General features: G+C 38.5%; 1 protein-coding gene across 1 annotated transcript in view; it reads right to left on the reverse strand.

The window, feature by feature from the left end:
- The window catches only part of exoc5 (exocyst complex component 5), a 56,776-nt gene that overhangs the window by 12,754 nt on the left and 28,532 nt on the right, over positions 1-15,490 (reverse strand). Inside the window, exons 8-11 of the mRNA XM_063049376.1 lie at positions 13,567-13,611; positions 13,241-13,381; positions 7,365-7,447; positions 2,872-3,081 (exon numbers count right to left, since the gene is read on the reverse strand). Of these exons, the coding sequence (XP_062905446.1) occupies positions 2,872-3,081; positions 7,365-7,447; positions 13,241-13,381; positions 13,567-13,611 (479 nt within the window). The remainder of the gene's footprint in view (positions 1-2,871; positions 3,082-7,364; positions 7,448-13,240; positions 13,382-13,566; positions 13,612-15,490) is intronic.

Consider the following 15,490-nt stretch of genomic DNA (forward strand, 5'->3'; position numbering starts at 1 on the left):
AACGGCACTTTTAAACTGTTGCCAATGGGTACTGGATGTGGCAAATTATTCATGAACTAAAGTTGGCATTTCATGACTGGTAAAGGTGTAGCTGCTTAAGGATCAAGAGCGATGTTCAATTTGTTAAATAATAAATGCTGTTGGCTCTTAGTAACATGCTAACATCGCAAACTGTTTTTGATCTTTATGTATGCCCGGGAAAACGAGGAAGATTTGGTAGCGTTTTGAGGAATTAAAGGCATTGCTTTGCCACAGAGAATTTGAAAAAATCTGAAAATAATGTACCCATTTCACCTGCAGCATGCTCTACTTTGACCTCTGACAACAACAGTAGTGCAATATTCATTTACTGATTTATTGTTTCAAATAAACTAGCCTGGCAAAAACTGAGGAATAGTTAATAAATTTAAGTAGTAATTTAACAGTTAACTGAATTACAGTATTAAAATTTAAATACATTTTAAAATTCTTATGACATAGTAAACACCTTCAAAACACCTCACAATTGTTTTAAATACAGAATCTCCAAGGTAACGTCTTGAGGAAGCTCCCTATAGTTTTCAAAAATGCACCACTTTAATATTGCCGAAAGTGTGTGCACATTTTGATTGTGGCTCTGAAGCTAATGCTTCAAAAGACAAATGACCAGATTTACAGCCAGTTTTGATGACGATCTGATAGTTTTGAAGTCTAGTTAAAAATTTATTGAAACATTTTCCAACAAGGATGACAGTATGGTGCTACTGCTTGTAGAATAAATCAATAAGAAAACCGTAGTATCAAAAAGGGTATAGGGTATATGTCCAGCCACTGTTCAATGTCTTTGGAGCACTACAATGAACAACTGCAGAAGGGAGATTTAGCATCTTGCATCACCCAAATTAAAAATAATAACTTTTCACTTAAGGGAAGTGAGTGCCATTCAACCGAGAGACAAAAATTAAGTTGGGGGAAGTAAATTTGGTTGCATATATCTAATAACACATACACTTGAGTAAATTAGACAGCTACAAAATCAACTGCATAGAAATCACAAATTAGTTTCGTCACACTTCACAGTACTGCATTTGGAAATTATTTTTTCAAAATACTGTCCCCTAAATTTAATTATGTAATTGTACTGAAATAACAAGTACTACAAAAGGGCACAAACTGATGCTGAAGCGCACCTGCTGTGCATTCAGGTCATGGTATTTAATTAGACAAATTCAAAAATCTTTTTCATGTATAGACAAGCTCAGCTTGTTTCTAGACTCTTCCGTGAAATCCAAATTAGATGTCAGGGCTGAAGTAAATTCAAGTCACCAAAATAATCACAGAAGTAGCACAGCAAATTTCTGCCCAGTGAAAATGAGATATCATTTCACAGCAATATTGAAAAAAAGCTCAAAGATTTAACACAAATGTAAAGAATGGAACATAAATTTTCTTCATTAGTCTAGTAAGTAATGTTGTTCAACTTTTAATATGCGACTTCCATGAATGCAAGTGATGTTGGCTATAAGCTCACCATTTCTTTTATTTTAAAAACATAATGTTCATTACAAGCTAAAGAAAAACAATTCCTATAAACCACCATCCTCAAAGGAAAACAAAGCTCTTTTGGGATGACCCAGTGTTTACAGCTTCCAGTAAAAAAAATTGTAACTCAGTTTAATCATCTTCAAGAAACTGTTTCAAATGGAAATTTTTGCTAGATTTTCATGAACTTAGAATGAATAATTCATCATTGAGGCAACTGATGGAAACCAGATACTAGTATAGTTTATTTATAAATATAGATTACTTTAATTTCAATAATGCTGGTTATTTCTTCAGTAATTTGATCTGGACACGACTGCGAAAGCGCATGGATGTCAGCCAGTGAGAACAGCGAGAAGAGTTTAAAGGGAGATGATTATTCAGCAGTTTGATCAAGGCACGACTGCGCAAATGCGTGGACGTCGGCCAGTGAGAACAGCAAGAAGAGTTTAAAAGGACACCACTCTAACGAGCGGTGACAGAGTAGGAAGGCTTTGGCTCAGCGAGTCGAGGCGAGTTAGGTTGCCTGAGTAGAATACAGACAGGAAGGACAGTTTTCTGTGCTTGGTGTCAGATGTTGGAGGTCTGGGAGACTCCCAGCCTCCCGGACGGCCACATCTGCGTCAGGTGCGTTTTGCTGTAACTCCTTAGGGACCATGTTAGGGAACTGGAGATGCAGCTTGATGACCTTCGTCTGGTCAGGGAGAGTGAGGAGGTGATAGAGAGGAGCTATAGGCAGGTAGTCACACTGGGGCCTGGGGAGACAGATAAGTGGGTAACAGGAGAGTGAAGGGCAGGAGTCAGAGGCTAGAGAGTGCCCCTGTGGCTGTATCCCTTGACAATAAGTACTCCTGCTTGAGTACTGTTGGGAGGGTCGGCCTACCTGAAGGAAGTAACAGTGGCCGCGCCTCTGGCACAGAGTCTGGCCCCGTGGCTCAGAAGGGTAGGGAAAAAAAGAGGATGGCAGCAGTGATAGGGGTCTCTATAGTTAGGGTATATAGTCAGAATTTTTCTACCTTGGCAGCCCTGATATCAAAATTCCTTTTGGGAGCCAGAAAACAAAATTACTTTGGTGATAATGAGACGTACAGAGTTCTAAAATGTACAATTTGGATGATACCAAGATTAGATATCACATATTTAATGAATACTGCCTTACTTCTTTAATATGAAAGTCACCTCAAATTCAAAACCTATTTACAGCTAAGCCCCAGTGTATTTACACTGTTAATCTGTGACCCATCTACAAGTTAGGTACCAATCAGTAGTAAAAGACCAAAAAATAATAAAATGTCAAAAATACCAACAGTTGGATGAAAAATGTACTTCATTTTCAAATAAGTCACTCACCCTCCAGAGCCATAAGACCGCTTTTGATGATTTTTGGAATCATAATAACGCTGTAACACCATACTACTTCTATTCTTCAAGTAGCCCGTCTCAATTTCTATATAATTTTCCAAATAGGAAATGAAAATGCCTTTGATCATCTTAGCCAGAAATGTTTGCTTATCAGTGCCAAGGTCAAACTCTGCTAATTTGCTCGCTAGATTTGTGGTCCTGAAGGAAAACAGACAACACAAAAAAGGTTGCGTTCATTGTTTGTTCCTAAGCACTTACCAATGGTATTCAAACAACAGCTAGACCGCTTGATTTTTTAAAAATATCAAACCAAACTATTTTGACCTTTTTCATTCAGTTCTGAAATACCCTACCTCAATGTGAAAAGGAGGGCAACTGAGATTTCAATGCAAGATTATTAATATAGCTTTGGTGGTCTTGATTTCAATCTGCACTCTATCTTTCAAGGCATAAGATATCAATTAAATCTGTTAATAAGTCCTGGAGAAATTGGATCTTTATGTTTTGATTTCTAATGATATTAATTACATAACAAAGAAATCTCAGGTAAAAAGTGCTAATATGGAAGTAGCTTACTGCCTTATTATTCTAAAAGCTTTATTATTCTGATGTGTACCCACTAACTGAAAAAGGATTAGCAAATGCTAACCCGCATTGTAATGGCTATGCAAAATTATGTAGAAGTCTATTTTATGTAACAATCATTGTGTGCAAACAATCTTTGAAATCAATTATTTTGCTATGAAAGGATTAACCACTTGCTTGCTTTCCTAAACTTGCAGTCTAAACTGAATTGAATTTATATTTGTGCAGTGTATTTCAGGAATGCCAGATGCCATAAAGCACTTTACAACTACCTGACTACTTTTGAAGTGCAGCCTCTGCTCTAATGTGCAAAATGCAACAGCCAATTTGAACACAGCAAAACTCCATAAATATTAATATGATAATGACCAGGTAATATATTTTACCGATACTGATTGAAGACTAATCCAACTTCCACTTCCCACTGATACTCATAACATATTTTCAATTAAGCAGAAACACATTTCAACCACTCATGAGGTTTTGTATTGGTGGAATTTACTCATCAGCATTTTCCTCTAACCTTTAAAATAATTGTCAGAAATCCTTCAGTTAATCTGCTTAATCCTCTTTTTCATGTTCTGCTCATCTGATACAATAATTACTTTTGATATCAATAAGAGTCTCAAGGTTTTGTAACTGTAACCCAGGATAGTCAGTCTATTTCTTTTCAAATAAATATCAAAGGTATTACAGATGGCCCACTGACAAACTTGGGACTCTCAAAGGTAAAATGTCTCCCCATCAAATCACCAACAGTAAGTTCATGAGTACAGAGCACTAGTTACAAATAATTTTCGAAAGTAGCGGTGGGGGAAGCAGAGATAATCAGGTAATTTTCTGCAGCACAGGGTTGACAAGACATTACAGGGTGACCAAAATAAAATTTGCATTTGTTCTAATTAAACACCAGGAAAATTTCCCAATGACAACAACGGGTCAACTTAACTATCACATATAAAGATTGCTTCCATGTAATCACAGATGCTACTAAACTATTACAATAACATTTCATTTGAACATTAATTATCACAAATTTCAATTTGATTTCAAAATTACATTTTAAAGACAGGTTGAATTTCCAATTTTATTTTTGGAATGTCTTTGCAAATTGCAATACAAAGTACAATTTCAATTAGACATTGAAAACTACAGCACAGAAACATGACCTTTGGTCCTTCCAGTCCATACTGTCCATTTAAACTGCCTCGCCTTATCAACCTGCAGCCAGACCATAGCCCTCTATACCCTACCCATCTTCTCCTGAACATTGAAATTGAAATCGCATCCACCACTTGCGCTGGCAGCTTGTTCCACACACTCACCACTCTCTGAGTGAAGAAGTTTCCCCTTATGTTCCGTATAAACATTTCACCTTTCATCCCAAGACCTCTATTTGTAATCTCACCTAACCTCAGTAGAAAAAGTCAGTTTGCATTTACCCTATCTCTACCCCTCATAAAATTGTATACCTCTATCAAATCTCCCTTCAATCTTCTACATTCTAGGGAATAAAGTTCAAACCTATTCAATCTTTCTTTATAACTCAGGTCCTCCAGTCCCAGCAACATCCTTGTTTATTTACTCTGTACGCTTTCAGCCTTATTTACATCCTTCCTGAAGGCAGGTGACCAAAATTACACACAATAATCCAAATTAGGCTTCACCAATGTCTTGTACAACTTCAACATAACATTCCAACTCCTGTATTCAATACTTTGATCTATGAAGGCCAATGTGCCAAAAGCTTTTTTAACTACCCTATCTACCAGTGACATCACTTTCAATGAATTACAAACCTGTATTCTCAGATCCCTTTGTTCTACCACACTCCTCAGTACTGTACCATTCACCGTGTTGGACCTACCCTGGTTCATCCTCCCAAAGAGCAACACCTCACACTTGTCTGCTTTAAATTCCAATGCAATTTTTTAGCCCATTTTTCTGGTTGCTCCAAATCCCATTGCAAGCTTTGATAGTCTTCGTCACTGTCCACTACACTCCCAATCTTGATGTCATCTACAAATTTGCTGACCCAGTTAACCACATTATCATCCAGATCGTTGATAAAGATGACAAACAATAACGGACCCAGCACCGATACCTTTCTGGAACAGCTTCAGCTATCCTCCAATCCTCTGGTACCTCACCTGTCTCAAGAATGATTTAAATATCTCCGCTAGGGCACCTGCAATTTTAGCACTTGCTTCCCACAGGGTCTGAGGGAACATCTTGTCAAGCCTGGGGATTTGTCCACTCTGGATTGCCTCAAGACAGCAAACACCTCCTCCTCTGTAATCTGTTTTCGGTCCATGACCTCACTGCTGCTTTGACTCACTTCTATAGACTCTGTTAGTCTCCCAAGTAAATACAGAAGCAAAAACTTAATTTAAGATCTCCCGCACCTCTTTTGGCTCTACATGTAGATTACCATTCTGACATTCCAGAGGACTAATTTTGTCCTTTGCAACCCTTTTGATCTTAACATATCTGTAGAAGGCCTTCGGATTCTCTTTCACCTTGTCTGTTAGAGCAACCTCATGTCTTCTTCTAGCCCTCCTGATTTTTTTCTTAATATTTTCTTGCATTTCTTATACTCCTCAACTACCTCATTTGTTCCTACCTGCCTTTACCTGCTATGCACCTACTGTTTCCTCTTAACCAGGGCCTCAGTATCTCTCGAACATCAAGTTTCCCTAAACCTGTTATCCTTGCCTTTTATTACAACAGGCAAAAGAAGCTTTATATTCTCAAAATTTCACTTTTGAAGGCCCCCCACTTACCAAGTATAACCTTGCCAGTAAACAGCCTGTCCCAATCCATATAAGCCAGATCCTTCCTGATAACATCAAAATTAGCCTTCTCTAATTTAGAATCTCAACCCGAGGACCAGACCTATCCTTCTTCAAAATTACATTGAAACTGATGACATTGTGATCACGAGATGCAGTGTTCCCCGACACAAACTTCTGTCACTTGCCCCGTTTCACTTCTTAAAAGATCAAATTGTGCATACTCTCTCATTAGGACTTCTCCATGTACTGATCAAGGAAACTTCCTTGAACACACTTGACAAACTCTATCCCATCTAGTCCTTTAACAGTATGGGGGTCCCAGTTAATATGTGGCAAATTAAAATCACCGACTATCGCATCTTATGCTTCTTGCAACAGTCTGTGATCTCTACAAATTTGTTCCTCTAAATCCCGTGGACTGTTGGGTGGTCTATGATATAGCTCCATTAATGCGGTCATACCTTTCATTATTCCTCACTTCCACCCATAAAGTTTCATTAGAAGAGCTCCCCAGACTGTCCTGACTAAGCACTGCCATGACAATTTTCCTGACTAGCAACACCACCCCTCCCCCTTTAATGAATCCTGCTCTATCACGTCTAATATAATGGAACTCTGGAATATTGAGTCCCAACCCTCCTGCAACCAAGTCTCACTAATGGCTACAGTATCATATTTCTTGTATTGAAATAGAAGCAGCTCCTGAATATTAGTCCCACCATGCTCAACTTTTTGTTTCCTGACCTTGTCTGAGGTCTGAACATCTGTCCACACAACCACTCGACTATCTGTTCTGGCAGTCTGGTTCCCAGTAAACGAATAATCTTAGATATCAATATTATGTAAAAATAACATTTTAAGTCAAAGTGGGACAAGGTCAAACTTCAGAAGGTCAGCAAGATTCTTACCCAAAAGGTAATTAACATACATATAAGGATTAATATCCCACATCCTTCATAACCTATTTTAATGTATTTATAAGTAGTATATCAATTCCGACTTAAGAATATATTATGAAAATAGTCCATACATTTTGACTTAGGACAGTATTTGAAGTATGGCTTTATTAAATTTAAAATGGAATTTCCAATGATACCTTACCTTGTGTACAGATCATACAGGTTCTTTAAATATTGTTCTGCATCAGATCTTTTACTTTCTTCTAATCTATCGCGGATAAAACTCTAATAGATATGAAAAGAAAGATTGTTTCCAATACTGATGGATTTCAGAGTTTACAAAGTTTCTGCCAGTTAACAATTACATTACAGCAGCAACACACAAGCTCTAACACTAATACGAAAATGAAAGAGCAATCGCAAAACTTGGCAAAATTTGAAAATTTATTTCACCTGTGAGAGGAATACTTTAAAAACTTGTGTTGATTCACAGAGAAGGGCTAGCACAGCTTTTGGCAGGCAAGAAAAACCCCTAATCCAAATTATTCCTGAACTGTCACTATTTTTTATTCCTGATAAGGAAAAGATACTTGAGAACGAAAGGCTTTTTATAGCTTTTTTCTGAATCCTGACAAAAGGAAAACACAGCAAAGTTGAATCACACTAACAGCAATTTTGGCATTCTAATAGGCATATTTGCTTCAGCACCTAGTCTACCAACACACAACTCCCAAATGCCTCATTTCATTTTCTGCCAAACCCATGACTTTGTTACCTATACAATTAAATGACCTGCAGGCTATCATACTACTTTGATCCCTTTGGAAATTTGAGTTGCCATTTCCTAATGTATATCCCATGTCCTACTCACCTGTTACTCATGTTTGATGCTCTCTGACTAATCACACTGAGAACACAATTTTTGAAAATCTTCCTTATTCTAAATTCTTTGATTGGTGTGCCCATCTCCAAGTCTATCACTTTTCCTATTCTTTAACTCTCTGAAACATAAGAGACATAGAACACTACAGCACAGAAACAGGCCCTATTGTCCATCTAGTCCATGCCAGACCATTAAACTACCTAATCCCATTGACCCACACCAGGAACATAGACCTTCAGAGACCCTCTCCATTTACCTATCCAAGTTTCTCTTAGAAGTTGAAAGTGACCCCACGTCCACCATTTGTGCTGGCAGCTCATTCCACACCCTCACCACCTTGAGAGTGAAGAAGCCCCCCTCACATTCCCCTTAAACATTTCACCTTTCATCCTTATCCCATGATCTCTAGTTCTAGTGTCATCCAACTTCAGTGGAAGATGCCTGCTTGCATTTACCCTATACCTCTCAAATTTTGTATACCTCGATCAAATCTCCCCTCAATCTTCTATGTTCCTGGGAATAAAATCATAACCTGTTCAAGCTTTCCCTATAACTCAGGTCTGGCAATATATTTGTAAATTTTCTCTGCACTCCTTCAATCTAACTTACATCGTTCCTGTAGGTAGGTGACCAAAACTGCATACAATAATTCAAATTAGGCCTCACCAATATCTTACACAATTTCAACATAACATCCCAATCCTGTACTCAGTACTTTGATTTATGAAGGCCAATGTGCCAAAAGAATCCTTTACAACCCTATCTACCTGTGACACCACTTACAAGAAATTATGGATCAGTATTCCCAGTTCCCTCTGTTCGCACTCCTCAGTGCTTTGCCACTCACTGCTTAAGACATACCGAGGTTGGTTCTTCCAAAGTGCAACACCTTATACTTGTCCACATTAAATTCCATCTGTCATTTTTCAGCCCATTTCACCAGCTGGTCCAGATCCAAGTATAAGCTTTGATAGTCTTCCTTGCTGTTCGCTACACCCCCAGTCTTGGTGTCATCTGCAATCTGCTGATCCAGTTTACCACATTATCATCCAGATCGTTGATATATGTAGATGACAAAAAAAAACAACGGACCCAGCACTGATCCCTACAGCACACCACCAGTCACAGGCCTCCAGTCAGAGACGTAATCATGTACAACCACTCTCAGGCTTCTTCCACAAAGCCAGTGTCTAATCCAATTTACCACCCCATTTTGAATGCCAAGCAACTGACTTTCTTGACCAACCTCCCATGCAGGACCTTGTCAGAGGCCCTGCTAAAGTCCATGCAGACAACATCTACTGCCTTGCCTTCTCAACTTTCCTAGTAATCACTTCAAAAAAATTCTGCAAGATTGGTTAGACATGATCTACCACACACAAAACTATGATGACGACATAAGTCTACATCCAGTCCCCAGAGTACCTTCCAATAATTTTCCTACTACTGATGTCAGGCGCACTGGCCTATAATTTCCTTCCTTATATTTAGAGACCTGTTATCCTTGCCTTTTATTCTGACAGAAACATACAAACTCTTTACTTTCAAAATTTCATTTTTGAAGGCCTCCCACTTACCAAGTACACCTTTGCCAGAAGACAACCTGTTCCAATCTACACTTGCCAGATCCTTTCTGATACCATCAAAAAATTAGCCTTTCTCCAATTTAGAAACTCAACCCGAGGGCCATACCTATCCTTCTCCGTAAATACCTTGAAACTAATGGCATTATGATCACTAGATGCAAAGTGTTCCCCTACACAAAGTTCTGTCACCTGCCCTGTCTCATCCCCTAACAGGAGATCTAGTATTGCACTCCCTCTAGTTGGGACTTCTAAATACTGATTAAAGAAACTTTCCTAAACACATCTAACAAATATCTGAGCTCTTCCAATTATAGTCTCTCCGGGAACTCGCTATTTCTACTTATAATCCTCAATGTCTCTACCATTTCTCTTCTGTTAGAAAGCCTATCTTTTCAAAACAAATTTTCCATGGTCCACTATTACATCTTGTTTGAAAGTTTGGACCTAGATCTCCTTCAACAATTCCAAGATAAATTGCAAACATAATGAATTCATTAGCTATTCTGGTATTCTGTTTTGTGTTACTCTGTAGAGCACCAATTTGCTTCAGCATTCCTGGAACTCCATTCCAAACACTCACAGGCATGTACCCACTAGTTTGTGAAATGGCACTTGCTTGCATTGCATGCAGGATAAATTCAGGCATTGGCAGGAGCTGGCAGTGTTTGCTCCAAGTGTTGAAAGACCAAGCAGATGTGACCACCTCTTTCATCAAATGATCTAAGTTGCTGTTTGTGTCCCTCTCTTTGTCTGACATCCCAGTTTTTCTATGGCAACAAGTTGAACAGTGGTCACTGGCTGTTGAGTGTGTTACCATAGAGAAATCCCCAGGTTGGAGAGAGATGTGGGAGTCATTCAAAAGTGAAGTAATGATTTTGCAGGACTAATGTGTACCCTTAAGTGAGAGATAAGATCAGCAAGTTCAAAGAATCCTAGATGTCAAACGAGATTCTGTATACGGGTTGGATAAAGAAAAAATTGCCAAATACAAAGGTAAAAATGAGGGCGATCCTTCAGGAGTATATAAAGTATAATGTGCACAGAAATAGGAGGGGAAACATGACACACAAAACATCACCGGTAGTTAAGATTAGGGAAAATCCCAAAACACGTTATAAACACATTATGTGCAAAGGGGTACATAAAAGGGTTACTGGAGAATGAGTAAAACCCATCAGGGATCAAGGGGGAAGGAAATCTGTGCAAGGAGACAGAGGATGAAGACAAGTTCTTAAATTAGTATTTCTCATGTGCAAGCACATAATAGTTTGAGAATTCCAGGAGGGATACAGTAAAATTATGTAACTTATATTAAAAAGGATGCATTGGATGTCTTAGTGGGCATATATGTAGATAAATCCCCTTAGCCAGATAAGATGCATCCCAGGGTTATATGCAAAGTAGAGAAGAAAATTGTGAGGCTGAGAGATTTTTAAATCTTAGACTGAGACGCTAGATGACTGGAGAACAGTAAGTATAGTACTTTTATTCAAAAAGGGTAGCAGCAATAACCCAGATAAAAATAAAATAGGCATGCAGATCTAACATCAATGATGGGGAATATGTTGGATAAAATTCTGAGCAGAATCCAAAATGAATCTGCTGATAGGAGTCAGAGGGCAATGACAGAGAGTTATTTTAAGTTCAAATAAACTTATCAAAGTACATACAGTATATGTCACTATATACTATCCTGAGATTTATTTTCTCGTGGACATTCACAGTAAATACAAAGAAACACAATAGAATCAATGAAAAACTGTACACAAAGATGGACAAACAACCAATGTGCAAAAGACTACAAACTGTGCAAATACAAAAAGAAAAAAAAACAAAATAATAATAATACATATATAAATATTGAGAACATGAGTTGTGGAGTTCTTGAAAATGAGTCCATAGGTTATGGAAGCCTGTGACTAGTGCTGTACCACAGTGCTGAGACCCGTAAGGTTTGTTATATACATTAACAATTTAGATCTGAACTTTGGAGGCAAGTTTGCAGGCAACTTGAGAATCGGTTATCAGCAAGGTTAGCTTTAAATTACGACATGATACTGCTCAGTTGGTAAAATGGCAGAGCAGTTGTAAATTAAATTTAATCCTGATGACATGAGGTAATGCACTGTTGGTGGACTAATAAAGAGTAGGAAGATTGAGAGCTTCATGTTTCTAGAAGCGAACACTACCAATATCCTGTCCTGGTCTAACCAAGTAGATATCATGACCAAGGAAGCCTACCAATGCCTCTACTTCATCAGGAGCTTAAAAAAATTTGGAACATCCCATTGATTTTTATCAATGCACCATAGAAAGCATCCTATCTGGATGCATTATGGCTTGGTATGGCCATTAATATGCACGTGACCTCAAGAAACTGGAGGGAGTTGTGGACACAGCTCAGCACATCATGGAAACAAGATTCCAGATTTGTGAATGGTCCATGAACATTACCTCACTATTTCTGCTCTTATTTTATATTTCTTATTGTAACTTACAGTATTCTTCATGAATTGCTCTGGAATTTAGAAGGCTGAGAGGGGATCTTATTGAAACATATAAGATTATTAAGGGATTGGACACGCTGCAGGCAGGAAGCATGTTCCCACTGATGGGTGAGTCCAGAACCAGAGGCCACAGTTTAAGAATTAGGGGTAGGCCATTTAGAATGGAGTTGAGGAAAAACTTTTTCACCCAGAGAGTGGTGGATATATGGAATGCTCTGCCCCAGAAGGCTGTGGAGGCCAAGTCTCTGGATGCTTTCAAAAAAGAGATGGATAGAGCTCTTAAAGATAGCGGAATCAAAAGTTATGGGGATAAGGCAGGAACTGGATACTGATAGTGGATGATCAGCCATGATCACAGTGAATGGCGGTGCTGGCTCAAAGGGCCGAATGGCCTACTCCTACACTTTTTGTCTATTGCTGTCACAAACGAAAAATTTCATTACATGTCAGTGATAATAAACGTGATTCTGATCTTGTCTATAATTTTGTTTTATTATTTCTTTCAGGGATAAAGAAACAACCAAGTAAATTGAGTCTATATTCACCAGAATGGAGAAAAATGAGAAAAGATTTGACTGAAACACAAGATTTTGAGGGAGGTTCATAGTATCAATGATAGGGATTGCAGATGTGGTGGGGGGGGGAGCTTTGGGCATGTTGTCAGCACATGATTCATAAGATTTACATCTCCCCAGTACATGGTCACAAATCTTTGAAATTATCAAACCTGAAGAGCTTAGAGCTAAATCACTGTATATTCAAGGGCAAAACAGATTTACTTTACATCTTCAGGAAAGCCAAAGGTTATGGTGAACTAGGCAGGAAGGTAGAATTAAAAGTCAGGATCAACCATGACCTTATTGGAAGGCAGAGTGGGTCTGAAACCCTATGGCTCTTCTTTCTATTTTTATATTAAAGCTGGGTTCTACTTCAGAGCAATTTACAACTTAGGCCAATATCATAACTGATTTATTCCTGGCATATAACACCTTTTAGTTCATTAGCAGGTTAATACACATTAGAATTGAAACCCATTTACACAGCTAGGGATATTTACCATTTTCAATTATTTAAAACATGTTCTGCAGTAGTAAAACATTACCTGAAGTCTTATTTCAAAAATGTTTTGAATAAGTTTGGCCATCACATTCTCTGGGCTACTGAAGACTTCTCGAACTTCTTTGTTTACTCGTTGGCATAACGTAGCTGTATCTTCAAATAGATCATTCCTGAAATACGAACCCTTCATATAAAACATTTTAATTATATTTCAAATAATGGAATCCACTGGATTAAGATATTACAGAGGAGAAGACAGCAGTAAAAGAATACATTATAGGCATCATATCCTCAGCATTAGATGGATTAGTAGAAGGAAACAAAATTTCATGAAAGGTAGACCACAGCAAGACAGATTACAGCATTTACCTCCTGGCATTGTTTTATATACACATCCACACAGTGAGAATAACCCTGGAAAAGAGAAAATATGTTCAATATTAACAAAAAAAATCAGAATGATTAAACAAGACATCAGTTTAAAAAGGACCTTCGTTCTTCTATTAAAAATACACTATTCTTGGGTCTATAACTGGAATGGCTTCCTAAATGAAAACCACATTCAGAGATTGGAAGTATAAACTTGAAATACTGAAATCAGATAATATGTTCATCTTACTACATGCTGCTCATTGGGGAGTTTATAGTATTGATTTATTTTATATTTGCAGTACCTACATCACTTTATCTTTTTGAAGGGAAAAGTATGACAGAAAACGCACAACATAGAAACATAGAAAACCTACAGCACAATACAGGCCCTTCGGCCCACAGAGTTGTGCCGAACATGTCCCTACCTTAGAAATTACTAGAGTTACCGATAGCCCTCTATTTTCCTAAGCTCCATGTACCTATCTAAAAGTCTCTTAAAAGACCCTATCGTATCCGCCTCTACCACTGTTGCCGGCAGCCCATTCCACGCACTCACCACTCTCTGAGTAAAAAACTTAACCCTGACATCGCCTCTGTACCTACTCCCCAGCACCTTAAACCTGTGTCCTCTTGTGGCAACCATTTCAGCCCTGGGAAAAAGCCTCTGACTATCCACACAATCAATGCCTCTCATCATCTTATACACCTCTATCAGGTCACTTCTCATCCTCCGTCACTCCAAGGAGAAAAGGCCGAGTTCACTCAACCTATTCTCATAAGGCATGCTCCCCAATCCAGGCAACATCCTTGTTAATCTCCACTGCACCCTTTCTATGGTTTCAACATCCTTCCCGTAGTGAGGCGACCAGAACTGAGCACAGTTCTCCAAATGGGGTCTGACCAGGGTCCTATACAATGGATAATCATGGAGGCATTTGCTCAAATCAAAACTGGAGAAAACCAAAACTGACAATCAACACTGGCGCATCACAGGGATGTGTGCTCAGCTCACTACTCTACTCTCTCTACAGCCACGACTGTTGGCTAGGCACAGCTCAAATGCCATCTATAAATTTGCCAATAACATAACATAATTTCAGATGGTGACGATAGGGTGTACAGAAGCAAGATGTATCAGTTAGTTGAGTTACGTTGCAGCAGCAACCTTGCACTCAACGTCATCAGGACCAAAGAGCTGATTGTGGACTTCAGGAAAGGTAGACGAGGGAACACATACCAATCATCAGAAGGATCAGAAGTGGAGAGAGTGAGCAATTTCAAGTTCCTGGGTGTAAATATCTCTAAGGATCTAACCTGCAGCTATAAAGGAGGCAATACAGTGGCTATATTTCATTAGGAGTTTGAGGAGATTTGGTTTGTCAACTAAATACTTGAAAACTTCTACAAATGTACTGTGGAGAGCAGTTTGACGGGTTGCATCACCATCTGGTATGGGTGGGGTGGGTACTGCATAATATCAAAATAAGTTGCAGAAACTTGTAAAATTAGTCAGCTCTATCAGGGGTATCAGCCTCCATAGTAGCCAAGGCGTCTTCACTGAGCGGTGCCTTAGGAAGGCAGGGCCCATCATTAAGGATCCCCACCCCCCAGGACATGTCCTTTTCACACTGTCACCATCAGGAAGGAGGTACAGAAGCCTGAAGGCACACACTCAGTGATTCAGGAACAGCTTCTTCCTCTCTGCCATCCGATTTCTGAATGGACATTTTACCCATGAACACCACCTCACTACTTTTTTTTATTTCTGTTTTATTGCAGTACTTATTTTAACTTGACTATTTAATAGACATCTATATATATACTTCATGTAGCTGTTGTTTTCCCTATATTTATTTATCATGTATTTCATTGTACTGCTGCCATAGAGTTAACACATTTCATGACATATGCCGGTGATACT

The sequence above is a fragment of the Mobula hypostoma genome, chromosome 1 (genome assembly GCF_963921235.1).
Source record: "Mobula hypostoma chromosome 1, sMobHyp1.1, whole genome shotgun sequence".
Taxonomy (NCBI): Eukaryota; Metazoa; Chordata; class Chondrichthyes; order Myliobatiformes; family Myliobatidae; genus Mobula; species Mobula hypostoma.